This window comes from Rhineura floridana, chromosome 1 (assembly GCF_030035675.1).
Source record: "Rhineura floridana isolate rRhiFlo1 chromosome 1, rRhiFlo1.hap2, whole genome shotgun sequence".
In the NCBI taxonomy this organism is placed as follows: Eukaryota; Metazoa; Chordata; class Lepidosauria; order Squamata; family Rhineuridae; genus Rhineura; species Rhineura floridana.
Window position 1 is genome coordinate 26,998,125 of NC_084480.1, and position 26,679 is coordinate 27,024,803.

Sequence of the window (26,679 nt, forward strand, 5' to 3'; positions counted from 1 at the left end):
ACTGCTATTATTGTTGTTGTTGTTGTTTTATTATTTGATTTATATCCCGCCATTCCTCCCAGCAGGAGCCCAGAGCGGCAAACAAAAGCACTAAAAAAAACTTTAAAACAACAGACATTAAAATACATTAGAACAAAACAACTTTAAAATCTTTTTTTTAAAGCTTTGAAGATTTTTTTTTAAAAGGTTGACACAGAAGCAGACTAGGATAAGGTCTCAACTTAAAAGGCTTGTTGAAAGAGGAAGGTCTTCAATAGGTGCCAAAAAGATAACAGAGATGGTGCCTGTCTAATATTTAAGGGTAAGGAGTTCCACAGGGTAGGTTCTGCCACACTAAAGCTCAGTTTCCTATGTTGTGCAGAACGGACCTCCTGATAAGATGGTATCTGCAGGAGGCCCTCACCTGCAGAGCACAGTAATCGACTGGGTATATAAAGGATAAGATGGTCTTTCAGGTATCCTGATCCTAAGCTGTGTAGGGCTTTGTACACCAAAACTAAAACCTTGAACTTGGCCCGGTAGCAAATGGGCAGCCGGTGCAATTCTTTCAGCAGCAGGGTGACATGTTGGCAATATCCTGCCCCAGTGAGCAGCCTCACCGCCACATTTTGAACCAGCTGCAGCTTCCGGACCAACCTCAAGGGCAGCCCCACATAGAGCACATTACAGTAATCCAGCCTGGAGGTTACCAGTGCATGGACAACAGTGGTCAGGCTATCACGGTCCAGAAACGACCGCAGCTGTCTTACCAGCCAAAGCTGGTAAAAGGCACTTCTAGCCATGGAGGTCACCTGGGCCTCTAGTGACAAAGATGGATCCAGGAGCACCCCCAGACTATGAACCTGCTCTTTCAGAGGGAGTACAGCTCCATCCAAAGCAGACAATTGACCAAGTATCTGAACTTGGTAACCACCAACCCATAGCGCCTCCATCTTGCTAGGATTCAGACTCAGTTTTATTGGCCCTCATCCAGCCCACCACCGAGTCCAGGCAGCGGTCCAGGGCTTACACAGCCTCTCCCGATTCAGATGTTACAGAGAAATAGAGCTGGGTATCGTCAGCATATTGCTGACACCTTGCCCCAAATCTCCTGATGACTGCTCCCAAGGGCTTCATATAGATGTTAAACAGCATGGGGAACAAGATGGTACCCTGCAGCACCGCACAGCACAACTTCCAGGGGGCCAAAAGACAATCACCCAATGCTATTCTCTGAAAACAACCTTGGAGATAGGATTGGAACCACTGTGAAACAATGCCTCCAATACCCATCTCACCAAGTCGGCCCAGAAGGATACCATGGTCAATGCTATCAAAAGCCACCGAGAGATCAAGTAAGAGTAAAAGGGTTGCACTTCCCCTGTTCTTCTCCCAATAAAGGTCATCCATCAGTGTGACCAAGGCCGATTCAGTCCCATAACCAGGCCTGAACCCAGACTGGAATGGGTCAAGATAATCTGTTTCATTCAAGAGTACTTGCAATTGCTGCTCCACAACCCTCTCAATCACCTTCCCTAAAAAGGAGGTATTTGTGACCGGTTGGTAATTGTCACATACCAATGGGTCCAGGGTGGGCTTTTTCAGGAGCGGTCGGATCACCGTCTCTTTCAGGGTGACTGGAACCACTCCCTCCCACAATGATGCATCGACCATACCCTGGATCCACTTGGTCAAACCCCCTCGGCAAGCTTTAATAAGCCAAGAAGGGCAAGGATCTAGAGAACACGTTGCTGGCCGCATCATCACATGGACCTTCTGTACATCACCAGGCCTCATCAACTGAAGCCATTCCCAAGAAGTTGCAGCAGATGTTGCAGTGGACATCTCATTGGGGACTACAGTAGATGTGGATGAGGCATCAAGACAGCGACGAGCAACTTTACTCTCAGAGTGCCTTGCAAACAATTCACAGTGGGCCTCCAAAGGATCTAAAGACTCCATTTCCTGGAGTTGATGCCAACAGACTCCTGACAATACGGAAAAGCTCCACCAGATGGCTACTTGAGGATGCAATGGAGGCAGAGAAGTGGGCCTTCTTCGCCACCCTCACCGCCACACAGTAGGCATGGTTATGATGTTTTACTCGTGCCCGATCAGCCTCACAGCACGTCTTTCTCCACTTGCTCTCTAGCCGTCGTCCAGCCTGTTTCATTGGCCTTAGCTCACTGGTGTACCAAGGTGCAAACCTGACTCCACAATGCTGGAGAGGGGCAACCGTGTCAAGAGCCCAACATGCCTCTCTGTTCCACAGTGTGACAAGAGCTTCAACAGGGTCACCTGCTCTATCTACTGGGAACTCCCCCAGGGCATTCAGGAATCCAGTGGGTTCCATTAGTCTCCAGGGGTGGACCATCTTAATCTGTCCACCAGCCCTGCAGGGAAGGATCAGAGTTACAAGTCTAAACTTCACCAGAAAGTGGTCTGACCATGACAATGGGGTGACATCCACCACCACCCCATCTCCAGAACACCCCTTCCTCCATCTGGTGCCCTGCCCTATGCGTTGGGCCAGTGACAACTTGAGACAGCCCCATGGTCATCATGGAGGCCATGAAGTCCAGAGCCGGAACACTACAGGCAGCCTCAGCATGGACATTGAAACCACCCAGGACTATCGTTCTGGACTCCTCCAATACCACAGCTGAGATGGCCTCCGCCAGCTCAGTCAGAGAAGCTGCCGGGCAGCAGGGTGGACGGTACACCAGCAGCAACCCTAGTTTACTGTTTCCTTGGCCCGACACCAGGTGCAGGCCCTCACAGCCAGCTCCAATACAGTGGTTTCCTGGTGAAAGAGATGGAAGTTCTGTAGACCACAGCAACTACTCCCCCCCCATCCCTTCAGCCTGTGCTGGTGTTGCATCGAGTATCCAGGTGGGCAAATCTGGGTCAGATCAACTCCTCCCAGCTCACCCACCCAGGTCTCAGTAATGCACACCAGATCAGCACCATCCACGATCAAATCATGAATGAGTATGGTCTTATTGTGTACCGATCTGGCATTAAAGAACAACACACACAGGCCAGTGGGCACAGCAGATGCGCAATGAGGAACCCATCCATGAGAGGAGTGGGAGGGAGGAACAAGGCGTATATAGTGTTGTCCTCATCTTCTGTGGTAATTCAGCATCCCCCCATGGCTATATTTCCCTCTACTCGTGATCACTGAAATTGGGGTGGCATCACCCATGTCCCTCCTTAGTAAGACTCCTCCTAAACAGCTGATATGGGACCCAACAAGAGCCCACCAACAAAACCTTGTTATGTGCGTCCAAGTCGACTGCGACTTATGGCGACCCTCTGAGCCAATTATCCCAGTAGGCCTCTGCGAGAATTGGGAACAGTCAGACCCACTAAATATTTTTCACACAGGGCACATCTACTCCCCCTCTGTCTCACACCCAGGGAAGGCCAGCCTTCTGCCAGTTACAGACTTTCACTCTGAAGGCATCTGGCAACTTTCTTCTATCATTCAGTTCACTGCACAGGCTCTCACCCTGTGCAGGAAGTACACATGAGCCATACACCTTCCTACTACCAACCTCCTCCAGATTGGTTAAGAAAAAGAAAGAAAGAAATAGAAGAGGGTAGCACCCTTGCCCTCGGGACTCCCTAAGGGGCATTCCACTTTGGTGTCACCCCTTCGGTGGTGACCCCGCCGGTGGCAGACCCACTGCCCAAGGGCAGCCAGGCTTTTATGGCTCCTGACCCAGCCAGGAGCTGATGCAAGAGGCTGCAAGATTAACTGCAGCCTCTCTCTGGAACCAGGGTCAGGCAGGGAGTCCCAGTCCTTTCAGCACTTACCAGGCACGTCAGCTGCCTCAAAAGACAGCAACCCAGAGGAGCAAGCAGCAAGCACCCAGATGCTCAGAAGTATGTATGTATACATACATAAAGACCTTCACAAGTCAGCTATATATAAAGGCTGCAATCCTATACCTATTTTCCAGGCAGTAAGTCCCATTGAACTGAATGGGGCTTACTGCTGAGCAGATAGGTATATGATTGCTCTGTATCAGCGCTGTACTATTTTTTCTTACTGATAAATCTTGCTATATTCCAATTTCAGTCAAAGCTTTCATAGTTACCCACTATTCTCCTCTTTTTGGCTTGATTATCTTTCACCACTGGAAGATTTCAGCCGGTACTGATGGAAGAGTGAGCAAATTTCATGATCTCTTTCCATCAAATTTAGATTTTAAGGCCATCTGTAACAGGAAGGAGTCAAGTAGAACAAGCATGCTTTCTCCAACATGTGGACTGGTGCGGCTGAGAAAAGCCTCAGGCCTTTGCTTCTTGGCTCCTATCCTATGGCAAGTGTGGCTGTCATATGACATCACCAGTAGTTTTGTGAGGGGGAGGTGTATTTAGTACAGACTTCATCCAAATGTGAATAGACACATTTTTAAAACATTAATCAGTTAAAGGCCAGATAATCCTCTAACACTCCTTTAAATAGTTGACAAGTTCCACATGTAAGACTATAAGTAATTCTTGAGTTTATAAGTTCAGTGAATTTTCAGTTTAGTTCTCATTGTACAGATTCAACAGATTATCCTCTTCCAAATTCTTGCTATATATTTTTTGTCATGAGTAGTCTAGCTCAGACTCTTGAGCTTCGAGTGATGTTTCCGTTTTAAGGTAGGGTTTGCTACCGGGGTTTCCCCAGACATCAGCCTTAAACAGTACTGGCATAGGTGGATAAGAAAAGAGAAAATAAACACAAGGCTCATTCCTGTAGTGCCAGTCCGTAGTTCGGCATTATATGTGAATTGATCTGGTGTCTTTTATTGCATCGACTACTCTTTAAAATGCTGGGAGCAAGTTCTTTATTAAAAAGAAGTCATAGTCTTCAAGTTTAAACCAACATTTCCAGCAATGTATGTTTATTATTACATTTCTGTCCCACCTTCCCTCCAAGGCGCTCAAGGCGGCACACATGGTTCTCATCTCCATTTTATACTCACAACAACCCTGTGAAATAGGTTAGGCTAAGAGATTGTGACTGGCCCAAGATCACTCAGCAAACTTCATGACTGAGTGGAGATTTGAACCCTGGTCTCTCAGGGCCTAGTCCAACACTTTAACCACTATACCACACTGGCTGCCAATACTATTATCAATTTCAATACTATATCAGTGTCAATACTAGGTAGTATTTACTAAGCATACTCGCCTGTTCCATAGAACTAAGATGGATAGCCATTGTGGTACCCTCCATGTTGTTGGACTCCAACTCCCATCATCCCTGATCATTGGCTATGCTGGCTGGGGCTGATGGCTGTTCAAGTCCAACACCATCTGGAGGGCTACCTCTGAACTAAGAAGTGGCAAGTTACAGTAGATAATTTGGCCTAGTTCTCACAAACAGGGGCCTGTACTCTACCATTTCAGATTGGAGGTGGGGCTCAGGTGATCAGCATGCTCTTCCACTTTCTACCCCCTCCCCATTTTTTTTAATAGAGAAGCATTTAATCATGTGAGCCCCCCGCTCTGAAGTGATGCTCTCCCAACATAAGGTTACCTCCTGTGCTGTCTGTGAGAACTAGGCATTTGTTAGTTGGATTACAAAAAGTTAAGCCTTGCCAGTAAGCTTCAAATTACAAAAATCCTTCTAGAGACAAGGCAGTAAATGAGAGACAAATTATTCCCTTTGGGAATCACGATGCAGCATAAAAATGCCCTGCATTTTAAAAGCTCGTTGGTCCAATAAAAGGTATTGTCTTGCTTGTTTCACAAGCTTACCCTTTTCCAGAATGAAGGCCAAACGATTCAGTATTTTAACATAAACCACTTCAGCATTCAAATAACTTATCTTCCCTTTTACTGATGGGATGAATAAGCTATTGGAGAGAGACCTTATATGAAGGAAGTTGCTAAAGTTGATCCCAGGATATAAATGGAAGGTTTCCTGATTTAGTTTCATCCTTGCAGCAGCAGCAGCAGCTTCTCGCATGTAATGGAGTGCATCCCCAGAAGGTGTTCTGAGGTAGCTGTTTGAAGGGGAGGCAGGAGAATATCACTGGATGGGGAAAATGCAACCCTTTAGACCAGCCTTCACCTATCTGATCGGATGGTGGATATATACCCTGTCCTGGACGGGGTTACACTCCCCCTAAAGGAGCGGGTTCGTAGTTTGGGAGTCTTTTTAGACTCTTCCCTCTCACTTGAGGCTCAAGTAGACTCGGTGGCAAGGAATGCATTCTACCAACTTCGGTTGGTAGCCCAGCTACGTCCCTATTTGAGTAAGGAGGACCTTACATCAGTGGTACATGCTCTGGTAACCTTGCGTTCGGACTACTGCAATGCGCTCTACGTAGGGCTACCTCTGAAGACAGTTCGGAAGCTACAGCTAGTGCAAAATGCGGCAGCCAGACTGCTAACAAGGACCAAGCGGTCCGAGCATATAACACCTGTTCTGGCTCGCTTGCACTGGCTGCCAATATGCTTCCGGGCTAGATTCAAAGTGTTGGTATTAACCTATAAAGCCTTATACGGCGCGGGACCACGATACTTGTTGGAACGCCTCTCCTGATACGAACCGGCCCGTACACTACGTTCTACTACGAAGGCCCTCCTCCGGGTTCCGACTTATAGAGAGGCCCGGAGGGTGGTGACAAGATCTAGGGCCTTCTCAGTGGTGGCCCCCGAACTGTGGAACAGTCTCCCCGAGGAGGTGCGCTTGGCGCCGACGTTGTTTTCTTTTCAGCGCCAAGTCAAAACCTTCCTCTTCTCTGAAGCATTTTAATTTAAGTTAATTTAATTTGTAAAATTTTGTTGTAATCGATTTTTGACTGTTTTTATATGTTTTGCTGTATCATATTGTGTGATTTTATTGTATTCTTTGTGTTCACCGCCCAGAGAGCTATTGCTAGTCGGGCGGTATAAAAGCCTAATAAATAAATAAAATAAATCAATCAATCTGGTGCCCTCTGAGACATTATACTTAGAGAAGTGTACACATATGCCTGCATAAAAGTTTTTGTCATGGGCAGCACAGGCACAATATTTATGTCTCTCAAACGGGTGAGCTGGACCATGGGTCATGTTCAAAGACTAAGTAGCAAAGAGCGTGAGGTTGTTACTGGATTCTGCCGTACATAAAACCTGTTACTAAAACTGCTACAAGATGAAGATTTAGCAAAATTGTTACTGGTGCAACTCCATCAGTAGTTAGTACCTCCTTCCTGTATGTCAGCATGAAGAACCTTTGTCAGACTGAAGCCTGCATTTTCATCAAAGCAGCCTTCCAAGGGCCACATGCCAATGGTGTCCAGGGCCAGGGGCAAAAGTGGGCAGAAGAATGAATGCAAATTTTACCTTTTTACAGTAGGCTAGTTTCTACACACCCTCCCACACCCCTCTCTGTCTTCCATCCAAACAAGCAAGAGGCATTATCAAAGGACACACTGCAGTTAGGCAAAATCACTCAAAAAGGCTACAAGGTGAAAGGCCATTGAGGGGTGTGTGTCCTAGGGAGAGTTCCAAGGGTTAGACAGAGAATCCTAGATGGCTGCATTTGGCTCCCAGCAATGAGGTTCTCCACCCCTGCTGTAATTATTTCCTTTTTGCTCCTTTTTGATGCTGCTTCCACATCTTGAAGCACCCTCATTCATAATCACATAATTTTATAGTTTTAGGTTGTATTTTAGGAAACAGTCAATGCATATGTTTTTGAAAGACAACAATAGCCTTTTATATACTCTGAGAAGAAATGGTAAAAAGACATTTGAGGAGGAGCCGTACCTCAATGGTATGGCATCTACCTTGCATGCAGAAGTCTCCAAGTTCAATCCCCAGCATCTGCAGGTTGGGCTGGGAGAGACTCCTGCCTGAAACCCTGGAGAGCCACTGCCAGTCAGTGTAGACAGTCCTGAGCAACTGGACCAGTGGTCTGACTCGGTATAAAGTCCCTTCCTATAACACTTTGAAGCCATTGGAAAACTACAGCAATAATCTGTATCAAGGAAATCTATTATAAAGTTCTAAAGATATAATTTTATATTGCATCTTCAGATATAAAGAGTATTCCTTTTCTGAATTCAGAATTCACAGATTCACAAACTTACAAGTGGGATCATGGGGTTAACCCAATATATTGTGCTTGTTTCATGCAAAACACTGTAAATCTTCCTTCAGTTGATTTTGTACAACATCTGATTGCAGAAGTGCCTCAGAGCCTGTGACTTGCTTTTTAATTACAGTGCTTCCCGTTCTGACTCAACTCATTTGTCTCTTGGATGCAGTTGAAATTTAAACATCAGCTACCTCATTTGCAGCATTATTTCAAAACTCCGAAATAAAAAGGAAGTAAAGCATTTCACTCTTCCTAACACACCATTCTATATTTGATATGCCTGCACTGAAGTTTGGTCTCCAGTGGGATTTTTTATAACTGAATGTCTTAAAAGTCTCCAAAGTTATGTTAAATTTATGTTAGGCTTCCCAGTGACAATAAAATTGTACAGTAGGGCCCCACTTTTCAGTGCCCTGCTTTTTGGCATTCTGCTAATACGGTGGCACCAGTGGGGGTTTTTGCAATACAATGCATTAACCCAGTCTGGGTTCAGGCTTGGTTATGGGACTGAATCGACCTTGGTTGCCCTGATGGATGACCTTTTTCAAGAGAAGAACAGGGGAAGTGCAATCCTGTTACTCTTGATCTCTCTGTGGCTTTTGATACCATTGACTATGGTATCCTTCTGGGCCGACTTGGTGAGATGGGTATTGGAGGCATTGTTTCACAGTGGTTCCAATCCTATCTCCAAGGTTGTTTTCAGAGAATAGCATTGGGTGATTGTCTTTTGGCCCCCTGACAGTTGTGCTGTGGGGTGCCACAAGGTACCATCTTCTCCGCCGTGCTGTTTAACATCTATATGAAGCCCTTGGGAGTGGTCATCAGGAGATTTGGGATGAAGTGTTAGCAGTATGCTGAAGATACCCAGCTCTATTTCTCCATAACATCTGAATCGGGAGAGGCTGTGTAAGCCCTAGAACGCCGCCTGGACTCGGTGGTGGGCTGAATGAGGGCCAGTAAACTTGAGTCTGAATCCTAGCAAGACAGAGATGCTGTGGGTTGGCAGTTCCTGTGTTCAGATGCCTACTTTGGATGGGGTCGTATTCCCTCTGAAAGAGCAGGTCCATAGTCTGGGGGTGCTCCTGGATCCATCTTTGCCGCTAGAGACTCAGGTGACCTCAGTGGCTAGGAGAGCCTTTTACCAGCTTTGGCTGGTAAGACAGCTGCGGTCGTTTCTGGACCGTGATAGCCTGACCACTGTTGTCCATGCACTGGTAACCTCCAGGCTGAATTACTGTAATACGCTCTCTGTGGGGCTGCCCTTGAGGTTGGTCCGGAAGCTGCAGCTGGTTCAAAATGTGGCGACAAGACTGCTCACTGGGGCAGGGTATCATCAACATGTCACCCCACTGCTGAAAGAATTGCGCTGACTACCTATTTGCTGCCGGGCCAAATTTAAGGTTTTAGTTTTGGTGTACAAAGCCCTATACAGCTTGGAATCAGGATGCCCCTTATATACCCAGTTGATCACTGTGCTCTGCAGGTGAGGGCCTCCTGCAGATACCATCTTATCAGGATGTCCGTTCTGCACAACATAGGAAACAGACCTTTAGTGTGGTGGCACCTGCCCTTTGAAATTCCTTCCCCTTAAATATTAGACAGGCACCATCTCTGTTATCTTTTTTGGTGCCTACTGAAGACCTTCGTCTTTCAACAAGCCTTTTAAGTTGAGACCTTATCCCAGTCTGCATCTGTGTTGGAATTACTTTTAATATGTTTTTAAACCTTTTATTTAAAGATGTTTTCAAAACTTTTTAAAAATTTTTTTTCTAAAGATGTTTTGTTTTAATATACTTTAAAGTCTGTTTTTATGAGGTTAAAAGTGTTTTTAGTGGTTTTGTTTGTCGCCCTGTGCTCCTACTGGGAGGAAGGGCGGGATATACATCAAATTATAAATAGCTTAAATGTGGAGGCCCTTTTTCTTTTCCATCTGGCACAAGATCATGGTTAATGGTGCAGGTTGTATTTCCAAATGGTATGCTAGCTTGCTATTTCTGATCTAGGAATTTTCTAACTTGCTGAGACAGAAGGGATCCCTTGGAGGATGGTGGTTGTATTGGACTTTTAAGTACCATATGAATAGCAACTGTTATAGACATAAGAAAATAAACATTGGCTTCCACGTGTCTGATTGATTGAGTCTTTGTAGTTTAAGGGCCAATGAAATAAAATAAAATAAATCCTCCCTTTACATTTCCTTTGTGGAAGGTTCGTAATTGAGTAAGTTGGTTAGTAAATCAGACATCACACATTCATAATTGTATACATTGTAAAAGGTCTGTAATTATTTTTAGTTTGTATTTATTTTTCATCTAGCCTTCCTTAAAACATATACCCAAGGCGGGTTACAATTTAATAAAACATTAAAAATATCCTTTCCCTCAAATCCTTATTCAAATCCTACTTTTCCACATAGCTTTTGGCTTGTCCCCTTAAACTTCATTCCTAACTCTAATCAAGGTCTAAGTCATAAGAACATAAGAGCCTGCTGAATAAGGCCAGCGGCCCATCTAGTTCAGCATCCTGTTCTCACAGTGGCCAACCAGACGCCTATGGGAAGCCTGAAAGCAGGACCAAAAGCCTGAATGTCAGAAGCAGGAAACCTGTTTCTCTCCAGATGTTGTTGGACTGCTGCTCCCATCCTCCTCAGTTGGCATGGCCAGTGTTCAAGGATTATGGGAGCTGTAGTCCAATTACATCTGGCGGTCACTAGTTCCTCTCACCCCTGGCTTACTTGTGATGGTGTTCCTCCCTCTCTACCTGTTTTCCCACTATCTGTTGGAACTTGTCTGTATTGCTGGGTATCTGCTTGCTCCCACAAGATGCAGTAATGGCCACCAGCTTGGATGGCTTTAAAAGAAGATTAGACAATTCATGGAGAACAGGGCTATCAATGGCTACTAGCCATGATGGCTGTGCTCTGCCACCCTAGTCAGAGGCAGCATGCTTCTGAAAACCAGTTGCCGGAAGCCTCAGGAGGGGAGAGTGTTCTTGCACTCAGGTCCTGCTTGCGGGCTTCCCCCAGGCACCTGGTTGGCCACTGTGAGAACAGGATGCTGGACTAGATGGGCCACTGGCCTGATCCAGCAGGCTCTTCTTATGTTCTTAAGGCACGCTGCACACCACTGGTGTGGTTAATAATAAATAATAATATAATAAAATGCTACGTAGCTGGTTATATAATACTATTTAACTGCATCATTTAAAAGAAAATTCACATCATATAAAACCTTCTTTGAAAAAGATCCACCTTCACAATTATGATGGAAGGAAACAAAAGACTGGACCAAGCAAGCTTTCCAGGGGAGGGGATTCCACGTGTCCTGCCTCTTGTAGTCACAAACTGTAGCTCCAAAGGTGGGAGTGTGTAGCGCAGGACATCCCTAGAAACTGTGCCTGGGCATAGAGGTCACTTGGGAGAAGATGTGTGTACAGCATAGCATACATTTGGTTGCATTGACCACAACACCAGCCAGTATTTGGTTTGTCTTCTCAATGTGCACATAGATGGATATAAATTCAAATACCCATCATATATAAACACAAATGCTTATATAGGAACAAGTCATGCTAAGCAGACTTTTAAAAGGGGGGGGGAGACATCTGACCACAGCTTACCCACTATGTTTTCTACCTCTTGAGTCTTACCTGGAGATAAAAATAACCTAAATGTGAGAAATGAAAAGGGGAGCTTCCACTAAAGATGGAGTATTGGTCTGAATTTCAGAACTAAAAAAATCACTAACCGAGAGGCGATATTACTTTTCAGAGTGTTGTGCGTTGTCTCTGGCATCCTAAGCTAAATCAAATCATGGTTGGTACAGGGAATGGATTAGCTAAAGTATACTATGACCCCTTCAAGAGTCAAAGGTATTTAATCTGAACCTTATTTCTTAAAATGTGTAAATGCTTGTTTAAATGTGGGGTGATTTCTTTGGATTTTCTCTGCATTCTGTGTTTCTTAAAAGGCGGGGGGGTAGTAGTTGGCGCTTTCAAATTAGTCATGTTTCCCATTGAAAATTCTCTCTATTCAAATTTCTGGAATCTTGTATCTATAATGTTGCATAAATTATGTCACTGAGGTTCCATCTGAATGAATGGGAAACAGCTATACCTGACACATTGTGCCTGTTCCAGTGCAAAGGTCCCAACTTTATAATCTATGGTTTATTAAGCTTGGGAACAAGCATCATGCCCATACACTCGCCACACACTCCTCCTGTATCACGCTGGCTTCAGTGCTTGTATCATGGTTACTTTAAACAAGAGCTTTCCCTTATGAAATGGGAAACTGTGGTTTATTCTTGGACTCCAAACCATGAAACAAAATCAGGATGTTTACAGTCTAATTCTCTCCCCAAGGAGGCCCTCCTGGAGACCTCATTACTATCATTTAGGCGCCAGGCAAAAAAATCCTGTTTTCCCAGGCTTTTTAAGAATTGCTGATGCATGCATTTTTTTAGCTTAGAATTGATTGATTTTACTGCCTGCTCTTATAGTTTGCTTTATTTTATTACTATTACTCTTAAATTGTTATTTTTGTTTGTTTACTACTCCAATAGCCACCGTGACAACATACATTTATGTTGAAGGTGTGGGGTATAAATTATGTAAATAGATTCCCACTGGGTTATAAAAGAATTGCAAGCAGGTGCAAAGCACGTTAATACACTCCAATTTGTTTAAATAAACTTATTTAGTAGACTCAGGCTAAGGAGCAAACTTCTTAATTTGCAGATCTGTGATCCATATATGCAGCTGTGCTCTGCGCTCATGCTCAAGAATAGGTTAAGGAAATGAAGGCAGATTTCTGTTCTGTTCCACTCTTTTGTAGCCCCTTACTACTTTCAATCAAAAAATGTGAAAGTGAAAAATAGATGGCTCTGTTTATTTTCTTCACTTCTCTTGCCTCCTTTTAGTGTAGATTTTTAATATCCTCTCTAATTCTGGACAGAGGGTCCATACTGTATTTCTTGAAAAGTTTTACTCACTTAGTCCTACTACTTCTAGCAACTTCAAAAATCCTTTGTTATGTTTTTCTTTGCCCAGATGTTGCTTTGCAGCTTAGATCTCAAAAAGTGTTTTTTTTTTCCCAGCATAGCAGGCAACTCCACATAGATACCTTTAATGAGCTGTGCTTATGGGTAGAAAGGAGCCTACTTCTACAGCAGGCCTAGATTCCATGACTCCAGGGACAAATATAAATCAATTCTGTGGCCTCTAATTTGTCTCACGTATGTGACTCTGCAAGCCTAGGCACCAACATTTCCTTTGTTCTTCATAACATTGATATATTATTCTTTCTCAGGATGAGAGGCTATGTCCCTCCAATGTTGCTGAACTCCAACTCCCATCAACCCCAATGGACAGGATGATGGGAGTTTTGGTCCAGCAGATCTGGTGAGCCACAGGCTACCCACAGGTCCTGAGAGTACTTGCCCAGACAAATATTTCAGTCTTCAAGAGATATATGATTGTCGATGCACAGTGTTGAAGTATATAACCTTTAAGCCATGGATGGGGAACCTGTGGCCTTTGAGGTATAGCCACCTTTCGTGGTGCATGTTGATCTCTATGTTGCCAGAATTGTACCACCATGCACAAAAGGGAGATTGCCAATGGCACATGGGAAGATTTGCAAAAGTACACACAATTGTGGGTAGGAAGAGATTTAAACCTTTAGGAGCAAAAAAAAAAAAAAAGGAAGACTGCACACACGTGTGTTTACATGGAGGAGAGGAGAGGAGAGGCAAAAGGGAGCAGAGAGTGCATGCATTATCCAGCAAAGCCATGAGGATATAGTTTCAGGCTATCTCACCTTGGCCATTCCCCACCCCCAACCTCACCTACATCAGTGGGGCCTGTAGGAGGCAATTTAAGGCTATTGATATATTACCTTCAAAATATGCACTTAAAATCCAAGCACAATTCATTTTGTACTCATAAAAGAGTAACTGGGTGGGGACTTACTTCCAGCTGAACATACATAAGATTGATATCTAAAACTGCTTTTGAACTTTGCCAGGAATCCCTTCCTTTTCCATTCTTTTCATCCAAGTTCTTCTATTGTTGTTGTTGTTGTTGTTGTTGTTGTTATTATTTCCTTAGGGGAGCAAAATTATGTGTTGTAAAGACAAAAAGAAGAGAGAGACAAGCTGAGACTCTCACACAGGATTATATTATAACACGTAAGTAACTTTATTAAATATATAAGTTTACCTCCGCATGTTAAGGCTTCAATGTAGTGGAGTGCAGAGCCCTTCTTTAAAACAAGAATCCTGCCAATCAGCTGTGGAATTGTGAAGAAGCACAGTAGTCAGCCACACTCGCTCCTCTTGAAAAGCCAGTTGTTGGTTCTAGCTTTTAAAGGGAGCTCTCCCCATTTAGTCCCAACAGGATCAGAGTAGAGCAACATCTAGATATGCACACACTTCTCTATCTTGCTAAGGACATGCATGTGAAACCCTGCCCCCAGCTGAAGCAAAACTTATATGATTTTAGGTCCTAATGTGTTTTTATTCCTCAAAACAACTCTGTATGCTACAGAACATTTGCAAATATTGTCAAGTCATTAAACTTCATTGCAGAAATTTATACCTTGATCGCTTTCCTTTTTATAACTATTTCATGATTTTTCATACTCTGGCCACTTTCAGTTACAAAAGCATTGAAAATACTATAAAGTTCAGCACAAAAACATATATGTCCCTCTGTTCTGTAACTGTTTTGCTCATTCCTGCCATCATCACAGAGCTATGAAGAAATCACATCAAACTTTGAAGCTCTAGGAAGGAAACTCAAGGACTTTGGGGCCCAGATAGTTTTTTCATCCATCCTTCCAGTACTTAGAAGAGGAGTAGAAAGGGAAAGAAAAATACTTCATGTGAATCAATGGCTACGAAGGTGGTGCTGACGTGAGAGATTTGGATTCTGGGACCATGGGCTATGCTTCCTGGAAGATGGACTGCTGGCAAGTGATGGGTTGCATCTCACAAGGACTGGAAAGAATGTGTTTGGCCACAGCATGGAGAAGTTCATCAGGAGGGCTTTAACCCGAATCCTAAGGGGGAGGGAGACATAAACTTGGTGGTAACGACTGATGAAGGCTTGTGCACAGTAACGGGAACAGAGAGAATGGCTCTAATAGAGCCCAGTAACAGTCCTTAGAAAAAAAGTAGTAAGGAAGCATGGTCTTCGATGTCTGTATACTAATGCGCAGAGCATGGGAGACAAGCAGGACGAACTTGAACTCTTAATACAGGAGGGTAATTACGACTTGATAGGTATAACTGAAACTTGGTGGGATGACTCTCATGACTGGAATACAGCAATTGAAGGATATAACTTGTTCAAAAAGAACAGAAGGAATAAAAAGGGAGGTGGAGTCGCAGTGTATGTTAAAAATATATATCCCTGCACAGAAATTCAGGAAGATGAGCTTGGTAGCTCCACCAAGAGTATCTGGATTAAAATTAATGGGGCAAGTAATAAAAGGAATGTGTGTTTGGAGTCTACTACCGACCACCCAATCAAGGAGAAGACGAGAATGTAACTTTTGAAAAGCAAATTGCCAATGTTTTGAGGAGGCATGAAGTAGTAGTAATAGGGGTCTTCAATTATCCCGATATTTACTGGGAGACAAATTCTGCCAAACATGGCCCTCCAAGAAATTTCTGACTTGTGTTGGAGATAACTTTCTCCTACAGAAAGTGGAGGAGGCAACCAGAGGATCAGCTATCCTGGACTTGATTCTAACCAATAGAGATGATTTGGTGGATGAAGTGGTAGTTACTGGAACTGTGGGGGAAAGTGACCACACCCAGAGCTTGGAAGATTACTTTTAAAAAGTAATAAATTACAGTTACAGTTACATGGCCCAAAAAAGTAGTAATTACTGTTACAATTGCTCTGAAAGTAACTGATTACTTTACTTTTTCTCAAAAGTAATCACTACAGTTACATTTCAGATACTTTTTTAAAAAAACGCCTACAAGGTGCTGGCCTTGGCTGCTGTACCTCTAAGTAGCCTAAAACAACATTAAAAATAAACACACACACAGAAGGTAGTAGAATAATACTCTTACAAATTCTTCAAAACTCAATTTCATGGTATCCTAGAACATTTGCAGCTCCCATTTTATTCTAAACCAGGCCCCAAAGTATTAGTGCTGGCAAGTCTGAGCTTAAGCTGACAATTAATGATGGTAACTTTTTCACAATCTGACAGAACTGTATGTCCTTGTGCAAAGGTTATATTCAGAAAGAAGATGACTCTTTAAACTCTTATTTAAAGTTGTTAGGCAGCTACTATGTCTTTACTGCCCAAACGCAGAACAAAGTCTATTAATTCCGACAGTGTCCTATATTAACTTATCAGTAGTTCAGGGGTAATAACTAAGATGCTAAGCAAAAAATAGCCAATTAATCTCAGCTATGGAATCCATTCCTGACCTAACTTCAGAGCTCTATACTATACACATATGAATTTGCATTGCTCAATGTGCTCTTACAATTAATTCAAAATGTTACAAAGAATGTGGAGGCACACACAACTTTAGTTATGATCAAACCTCTTTAAACACAAGCTAAAACAAAAGACAAATATTTACTTTCAGAACATTATTTTCATTATAATTACTTTTATATACAGCTCGTCAGTAAATTAGAAGAGTAGTGAATGTGATCCCTTCAGCACTTCAGAGTAATATGTTCCCCTCTTACTACAGGCAGCTAGAAGTCAGCATGACCATAAAACCACTTCTACATATCATCAATTTTAAATTTTATTTTAAATTTAACTGTAATTGTATTTTTATTTTAATTTGTATTCTAATTTTGTTTTTAAATATGTTTTATATTGTATGCTGTACTCCACACTTGTTCGTTTTTAAATGTGGTTTTATCTTGCTGTACACCGCCCTGAGAGCTCGTTGCTATAGGGCAGTTTAAAAGCGTAATTAAATAAATAAATAAATAAATAAATAATGATTTACAGGCTATTCTGGACAACAGTACACCCCTCCCGCAGGCCCTGGGTGCTACACCTGTCCTTTCTTAGAAACAGCCCTGTAACCTTAAACAGCTACTTACCAGCAACAGGCCATATAACAGAGATACAAATGGAGGGACCAGATCCTGTGGCAGACCCAGATGCCAGTTCTGACCTTAGTGCTGTTTATCTAGCAACACTATTGCAGGACCTAACAATGTCACCCACAACATAAATATCAATAGGACTGTTGCTGTCTGGGAAGTAGACACCAACCATAACCTCCCTAACCTTTTTCTGCTGCACCTCAAGAACAGCAACCTGTGGCCACAGCTATAGCTGGTTTCCAAGGGGCAAGCCTATTTGGCAGTAGCCAGCAGGTCAGCCCCAGCCCAGGGAAACATCAAAGGAGAGTGTCACTCCTTTGATTTGTTCCTTGAGGGTGTGATGAGAGTGAGGGAACCTCATGTGGATCATTGGCTGTGGATGAATTTGCTCCTAGCTGAGAGATAGGAGAGGGGCAGCGGAATGTGAATTAGCCAGACTTACCAGTAAAAGATGGAATGTTGGCTTCTCCAACAGGCTACTGCTCTTGAGGTGCAGCAGATGTTGATTACCACAACCACTACCATCCCAGAGAAAGGTGGTTGAACTATATGTACCTATACAATTCAAATGTGACACAGACAGAATATGTTCTTTGTACTTAGGAACTGTTTTGTCTGTTAAATCTTGAGTAATCTGAAGCTCTCTTACAAGAGCACTGTCTGGGCTATAGCTCAGTGGTCAAGCACATGTTTTGCATATGAAAGGTCCTAGATTCAATACTTAGCATCTCCAGGTAGGATTGAGAAAGACCCCTGCCTAAGATCCTGGAAATACACTGATAGTCAATGTGGTATGATAGCTGACTAATAGCCTGACTTATAAGGCAGCATCCCCTGAAGATCTGGATCTGTGTTACTACCTACAGGCCCATGCTGCCAGCTTAAACCTTGAAAAGTTTCATTGATGAGTACATCTGTTCATGCTCTGCCTATGACAGTTACTATTTAGTGATAGCCTAGCTATGTGAAGTAACCTTATGCCTATCTAATGGTAAACTAATAAACTATATGAACAAAATTTAATAATTTCATGTTAAATATTTCAGATCAGAAAACACTTTAAATTAATGTTAGATAAAAGTAATCCTGTTTAAACTGAACTGTGTTTCCAAAAACTTGAAATTAGTACATCATCTGTTATTTTTGTCCATTTAACATAATTATTAAAGCATTCACCACAGGTCTCTGAAGAGGGATGGATATAAAGGAGGACAAAAGGAAACATGCAGTCTTTCAAGAGTTTTTGTTTCTCATGTTACATGAAGTCATAAAAAAATCCAGAAAAAGTCATTTCAAGGCCTACAATCCAAAAATGTTTTGCCAGGGAGGTTTTATGCCACCATGATATAAAAACAGAGAGAGAAAAAACCCTGTCTCTGCCATTTGGGCTCCTGCTGGGAGGAAGGGCAGGATATAAATCAAATAATAAATAAATAAATAAAATTTCTGTAATTCAAGAGTTTGCTGCCAAGGACAAATTATGGTTTGGGGTATGATGCTACCTTTCATTCCTCTACAGCAAGACTGATAAATGCCCAATTATTCTACACACACACAAAATCTTTCCTTCTTAAAGGGACCAAGACAGCTTATACAGCATCATTACATCCTTGTAGAACAAAACAAAAAATGTCCTTTTTTTAGTTAAACAAAAATGTGCAGAAAACCAACACAGAAGCGTCAACACTTTCCAAGAAGGGAAAGAAATGATTAGAGAAGAAAGTGGAAATTAAAGCAAAAGAAGCCAGCTCTGCCTACAAGATCAAGCCAACTAAATCTAAAACTGACCAGCTCTGGCTACAGTTCTCTCACTTTGTTAAGTGGTCACCTTCGCTTCTGATGCAAGATCAAACAAAGCTCTTTGTAATTACAGTCTCTCAAAGAGATCTAACCCTTCAAATTAGTACCATAAAGGGTACTGTTCGTCTCGTTCCATTTCCAGCACCCCCATCTCTACTGCAGCCAAATAAATACCGACACACATTTGACGATCTATGCAACACACTAAAAAGGGTGAGATAGATATGAAAATTACTTCCCTGAGTTTGCAACAGCAGCCCTCTAAGCACTCTTGCAATGCAACCACAACTAAAGACCACATATATATATATATATATATATATAAAGTGAGCAAGCAGAGGGGAGTGGGGGTGGTAGAGTGAGTGAGAGAGTGAGCAGGGGGTGAGAGTGGGGCAAGAGAGTGCGGGTAGGGGTGTTAGGATGAGTGAGGGAGTGGAGGGTGTGGCTGAGCGACTGCGGGCAGAGAATGGGGTGGGGGTGTTAGGATGAGAAAGGGAGTATGCAAGAGGGGTGGCTGAGAGAGCGCAGGCAAGAGAATGGGGTGAGGGTGTTAGGATGAGAAAGGGAGTATGCAAGAGGGGTGGCTGAGCTGTGGGCAGAGAATGGGGTGGGGGTGTTAGGATGAGTGACGGAGTGTGCAAGAGGGGGTGGCTGAGCGAGCATGGGCATGACAGTGGGGGTAGGGACGTTACCGTAACCCTCACACACACAGAGCTCCTCACTTCCATTCTGCTGCTGCCTCCTCCATCCTTGCCCTCAGGCTTTCTCCCTCCGCTCCTTTCTTCACCACCACCATCCATTCTTGAAGAATTTTTTTCTCTTTCTCTCCACTTCCTCCCTCGTGCCTCTAACACAGAGCACGGGGGAAGAGCAGCTCTGCGCAGAAGCCCAGTATAAGGCACATGTCTTTCGTCCACCAATCACAGCAGCAGACTTCCCCTGTTCCCCCCATATCGTCCAAATGTAACACGGGAAACGTTATAGTTACAGCTGAAAAGTAATAAAATTACCACTCGTTCTGTTACAAGCAAAATGTAATGGTTACCCACTCGTTACGCAAAAAAGGAGTGAATTACAAGTAACTCATTATTTCTAACGAGTTACTTCCAAGCTCTGACCACACCGTACGTGAATTCTTGATTTTAACAGAAGCAAAAGCTGAGAGTAGCCATACGCGCACCCTGGACTTTAGGAAAGCTGATTTTAATAAATTCAGAACATTTGTAAGTATGGTTCCATGGCAAGCGACCCTAATGAGAAAAGGAGTCCAAGATGGGTGGGAGTTTCTAAAAAAGGAAATTCTAAAAGGGCAATGGCAAGCAATCCCAACAAGGAAAAATGGGGGGAAACAGCAGAAGAAGCCAATGTGGCTTCACAAAAAGCTTAGAGATGACCTGAAAACAAAAAAAGGACACATACAGGAAGTGGAGAGAAGGCCAGGCCACAAAGGAAGAGTACAAGCAGGTATCAAGGAATTGCAGGGATAGCGTCAGGAAAGCTAAAGCTGAGAATGAGCTGAGGTTAGCGAGGGATGCTAAAAGCAACAAAAAAGCTTTCTTCAGGTCCATCTATAGTAAAAGACAGAGAAAAGAAATGGTGGCACAGCTACTCAATGAGAATGGCAAAATTATAACAGATGACAAAGAAAAGGCAGAAGTGCTCAATTCCTACTTTGGCTCAGTCTTCTCCCAAAAAAAGAATCTATGACCCTCCCGGGAAACATGAAGTGGAAGGGGCAGGATTGGAGCTTGAGATTGATAGACAAACATTCAAGGAATACCTAATCACTTTGAACGAGTTCAAATTGGCAGGGCCCAATAAATTGCATCCTAGAGTATGGAAGGAACTGGCTGAAGAACTCTCAGAACCGCTGTCTATTATCTTTGCAAAATCATGGAGGACTGGTGAAGTGCTGGATGTTTGAAGGAGAGCTAATGTTGTCCCTATCTTTAAAAAGGGCAAAAAGGAGGAACCGGGGAACTACAGACCAACGTCTGCCTAACGTCAATCCCTGGAAAAACTCTGGAGCAGATTATAAAGCAGTCAATCTGTAAGCACCTTGAAAACAATGCAGTGATTACTAGGAGCCAAAATGGATTTATGAAGAACAAATCCTGCCAAACTAATCTCATTTTTTGACAGTGTAACCTCCCTTGTAGACTGTGCGAAAGCTGTGGACATAATATATCTCGACTTCAGTAAAGCTTTTGACAAAGTGCCCCATGATATTCTGATTAGCAGAGTAGCTAAATGTGGCCTGGATGGAACAACTATCAGGTGGATCCACAGTTGGCTGCAGAATCGTAGTCAAAAAGTGCTTATCAATGGTTCCTTCTCAACCTGGGCAGAAGTAACGAGTAGGGTACCACAGGGCTCTGTCCTGGGCCCAGTGCTCTTCAACATTTTTATTAACGACTTGGATGAGGAGGTACAGAGCATGCTTATCAAATTTGCAGATGATGCAAAATTGGGGGACACAGCTAATACCATGGAAGACAGACAAAATTCAAAGGGACCTTGATAGGCTGGAGCATTGGGGTGAAAACAACAGAATGAAATTCAACAGGGATAAATGCAAAGTTCTACACTTAGGAAAAAGAAACCAAATGCACAGTTATATGATGGGGGATACTTGGCTCAGCAATACGACATGTGAGAAGGATCTTGAAATTGTCGTTGATCACAAGCTGAATATGAGCCAACAGTGCGATATGGCTGCAAAAAAGGCAAATGCTATATTAGGCTGCATTAACAGAAGTATAGTTTTCAAATCACGTGAAGTATTAGTTCCCCTCTATTCGCACTGGTTAGGCCTCATCTTGAGTACTGCATCCAGTTCTGGTCTCTGCAGTTCAAGAAGGATGCAGACAAACTGGAACAGGTTCAGAGGAGGGCAACAAGGATGATCAGGGGACTGGAAACAAAGTCATGTGAGGAGAGACTGAAAGAACTGGGCATATTTAGCCCTAAGGGGACATATGATAGCACTCTTCAAATACATAGAAGGTTGTCACACACAGGAGGGCCAGGATCTCTTCTCTATCGTCCCAGAGTGCAGGACACGGAATAATGGGCTCAAGTTGGAGGAAGCCAGATTTCAAGTGAACATCAGGAAAACTTCCTTCGACAATGGAACCAATTACCTGGAGAGGTAGTGATCTCCTCGACACTGGAGGCATTCAAGAGGCAGCTGGACAGCCATCTTGTCAGGAATGCTTTGATTTGGATTCCTGCTTTGAGCAGGTGGTTGGACTTGATGGCCTTATAGGCCCCTTCCAACTCTGCTATTCTGTGATTCTATGATCACGAGTGGCAAAGGGAGTGACACAAGAAGAGACAGGGGCCTTCTCAGAGGTGCCACCAAGACTTTGGAATGCCGTCCCTGTGGAGATTTCCTGACTCTTTTCTTGATATCTTCTACATAGAAATTGAAAACTTTTGTTCAAATAGGCTTTTTAACATCTATTTCTTTTGGTGCTTTAATTTACTAGTGTGTTTAATAAATTTTATTCTTATTTGTATTTTTTAATATTGTATGTTTAATGTATTGTTTGCTCTTGGAGGTCGTTGATTCATAGGGTTGCCATAAGTTGTGGTTGACTTGGAGGCACATAACAAAAATGTATTGTTATTTCTCTTTTTTTGAAAGCTGCTCTCATTTAGCAGAGGAGCAATAGTAGCAGCAATAGTAGTAATAATAACAGTAATTCCATTTATATACTATTTCCTTTACACGTGTACAGTCTTGTGTCCTAGTGAGCATACAGATTAGTGAGCATACAGTTTTCAGCATAGATGAGATTAAATGGCTTTAAAAGGAGATTAGAGAAGTTTAAAGGGTATGGCTTTGAATACTTCACATAGGAGATTGGGGGAGCACTGTAAAAATGATTTCCCCCTAATGTAAAAAACTTGTTTTCATTGGAGGAAGAGGTTCTAGCCCTCTTGATTCCCTGTTTTCCATCTGCAAGCAGATTTTTTTTCCGGGGCGGGTGGATAGCTTGAGAGAACATTTTAAAAATGACTTCCGCTGTCTGCAGTCTGAAATGGTAATTTATTCTACCACCTGCCTTCCTGCCTCATTGTGCTGTATGTGTTGATCCAGCTCAACAATATTGATTCAAATTGTCATTTTATCTCCATTGTGGAAGCAGTTACATGTTCTCTTGTGTACAATTGTTCATACATGTTTATTTGAAAAACTGGAGAAACTTTTGTCCTGTTCAGGCATTGTACTTAAACAGGAAATATCAACCTTTGGACAGGGCCACATACACTGACCTGCCCCCCCCATTCCCCTGCTTTCTGTTCCCAACTTCCCATGTTTGCTTGTTTTATTATTACATTTATATCCCACCTTTCCTCCAAGTAGCTCAAGGAGGCAAACAAACATTTATTTATTTGTTTGTTTGTTTATTTATTTATTTATTAAATTTATTAGTCGCCCATCTGGCTGGCTGTCCAGCCCCTCTGGGTGACGTACAAAATAAAAACATACAAATACATTAAAACATTAAAAATCTCAACAATAATAATAAAACCTAACCCACCCCAAAAGCCTGCCTGAAGAGCCAGGTCTTCATGGCCCGGCGGAAGCTCATCATAGAGGGGGCATGGCGGAGATCATTTGGGAGGGAATTCCACAAAGTGGGGGCCACAATTGAAAAAGCCCATGGCTTCCCCTTCCTGATGTTATCCTCACAACAACCCCATGAGGTAGGTTAGGCTGGGAGATACAGTGACTGGTCCAAGGTCACCCAGTAAGCTTCATGGCCAAGAGGGGATTTGAACCCTGGTCTCCCAGGTCCCAGTCTGAAACTAACCATTACGTTGCACTGGCACTTCTGAGCCACACTATCAACCAGGGAAAACCTAATGGGGGTTTCTACCCACATTAAGTGGGATGTCAGCTTTGGATTCTCCAACTGCTTATAATGCAGTGTTTTTCACTTGAGGGATTAGGCCAGTGTTTCCCAACCAGTGTACCTCCAGATGTTGTTGGACCACAACTCCCATCTTCCTGACCATTGGCAATGCTGGCTGAGGCTGATGGGAGTTGTGGTCCAACAACATCTGGAGGCACACTGGTTGGGAAAGGCTGGATTAGGCATTAATTTTTTTAAGTGAGGCATTTTACTTAGATGGATGTTCCTCGAGAAGGGTTGCCTCCACATATGGGAATAGTTTTTATAGTTACCTCAGATGTCTTACGCAAAAGTGTGTACCATGCCACTTGCCAACAAAAGTTTGACTCTTCATGCTTCATGTATTATAAGATGTACGAAATAACTCTTTATTCATAAAGTTCTGAAACCATCCAAAACTTTTATTAATGGTAATAAGCTAAACAAAAGGTGGATTAGGCTGTATCTTGAGCGCTTCTGTATAATGTGCATGCATACCTATCCTGAGTGTTCCTAAACCATAGTTCAGAAACTGAGTTTAAAACTGGTTTCTGAGCCAAGGTTTAGAAGGGCCGTAAATCCTTTTTCCTTTAAAAGCTGGGACTTTCTGCTTTTCACATCTCATTTTTAGCTCAAGTAGTATTCATTTTTGCTTTGTGGGTCGATCCATATACCAGTCCACATGTATTTTGTGGGTTACAACATACTAATATAAAGTTAGAACATTTTAATAGTTTGCTCTTTTTTAATTACATTAATTAATCATACATCAACTGATAAATTCGTGAAATGTTTTTTTTTCTCCCACTCCCATGCAAAAACATGGGGACTGCTGTTTCAGCCTGTGGTATCCAACAGCGGGGAGAAGGGAAAAGGAAAATCAGAGTGTGGTGGAATTGTATCATGCTTTCAGTTGCATTACACATTACAGCGGGGTGGGGAACCTTTTTCAGCCCACATTGAGGGTTGCCACAAACCCTCATGGGCAGCCTTCCAAGGGCTGCATGCCAGTGGTGGGCAGGGCCAAAAGTAAAAGTGGGTGAAGCAACAGACGTGGCTCTTACCATTGTACAGCAGGCTAAATTCCAGCCATGCAAAGGTCAGCGCTTTCTACACACACGTCTCTCCGTCTAAGAAAGCAAGAGGCATTATCACAGTTCAGGGACACATTCCAGCCAGGCAAAAGGGGCAGGGCCTAGGGATAAGGCATATGGCCTGGGGAGGGGGTGTTGCCGGGGAGAGTCTTGAGGACTGGATAGAGAGGCTGCATTTGGCCCCCAGGCCAGAGGTTCCTCCCCGCCCCACAGTATAGAGAGAGGTGGAGAACCAGATACCAGGATGGTCCAGCGGCAGCCCGAGCATCTTGTAATGCTTTGCTTCCCCTTGGCTAGTTAAGCCCTTGAGAGTACCTGCCAATCCAATATATTCAGTTACCAAGCCATGTGTTAATGCACAGGTGGGGAATCCTGTGGCCCTTTGGGTGTTGCCCGACTACAGCTCCCTTCATCCTGCCCACTGGCCATGTCGCCTGGGGCTAATGAGACTTGTTTTCTAACACTATCTGGAGGGACACAGATTCCCCACCCCTTCTTTAAGCTCTCTGCCTCTAAATAAAAATTACTGTTTTTTGCAGCTCATGCACTTCCAATGTTTCGTGAACCACGCCAGCGGAGTACTAGAAAGCAGTTGGAAAAGGATAGATTGGATCCCATGAAATCTCACAAGCCTGAACCTCCGGTAGCAGGACCAGGTAACCAGAATTTTTAAAAGCTGTAAGCAGAATATTGCTAAAGCCATTGTATGCTCCTTTGCAGAATACTTAATCAGCTCTATAAAATAAAGCATAATAGAGAGCATAATTGTGACAAGCTTGTAGATGCTGATGTAACAAGAACAATAGCTGACTTCTCATTTGTGTGAATGTAGTTTCAAGTTGTCTCTTTTACCTTCATATTTTTGGTGTGGCTTATTTATTTTTTCCCTCTTACCACTTTGCACATCTGTTCATTCTCTCCTACATTAGGTCGCGGTGGCCGTGTTGGAACTCATGGCGGTACTCTGTCTTCATACATAGTCAAGAATATTGCACTGGATAAGACTGATGATAGCAACCCTCGGGAGGCCATTTTACGGCATGCAAAGGAAGCGGAGGAAAGCCCGTACTGGGTTGCTCCAGCATATTCTAAGTAAGGAAACTTTCTTAAGCGGAGGGGGGAGGGGTAAAGCTAATATGCAATTATGTCTTAAAGCCCTGGTGAATTTGAACATAAGCAGAAGACCTATTTAACCACACTATTCTCTGCCTTTTTTTGGATTGCTGCCACTAATGTAGAAAACTGATAGGATGTCAGCTTTTTTTAAAAAAAGGAACCAAGTTTCTAACACATTTGAATGCTACATGAGTAAAATAGAATTAGAGCTTTTAAAAACGTTTCCTTGGGGTTAAAAAAGAAAGGGTATCAGTGCCGTAGTGTTGTGATATATGCATAAGTATTTTATTTAATTTCTGCATAGGCTTGTCTTTAGTTTTGCAGATATTGGCGGATGTTAGAGATGTTCATGTTCTTCTAAAAGAACGGTACTCTAAACCATTCTCACAAACCACTACGTGATTTTTATAGTAGCATAGATGAACAGTGGCAAGGTTTTGCTGCTTGTAAATAATTTCTCCCCCTCTATTACATATCTAGTAATCTCCTTACAGAAAGAAAGGTTCTTGCATTGTCAAATTTCAGCAAGGATTTGCTTTGCTTAGTGTTATACAATGCTTAGTACATGGAGAGTTCTGTATAAATAAATAATACA

General features: G+C 43.0%; 1 protein-coding gene across 2 annotated transcripts in view; it reads left to right on the forward strand.

Annotated features, from left to right (window-relative positions):
* The window catches only part of WDR70 (WD repeat domain 70), a 157,150-nt gene that overhangs the window by 123,215 nt on the left and 7,256 nt on the right, over positions 1 to 26,679 (forward strand). For both annotated transcript variants that reach the window (XM_061616604.1, XM_061616613.1), the window contains 4 exons: positions 11,844 to 11,944; positions 14,183 to 14,262; positions 25,508 to 25,624; positions 25,898 to 26,060. In XM_061616604.1, coding sequence (XP_061472588.1) covers positions 11,844 to 11,944; positions 14,183 to 14,262; positions 25,508 to 25,624; positions 25,898 to 26,060 — 461 coding nt within the window. The remainder of the gene's footprint in view (positions 1 to 11,843; positions 11,945 to 14,182; positions 14,263 to 25,507; positions 25,625 to 25,897; positions 26,061 to 26,679) is intronic.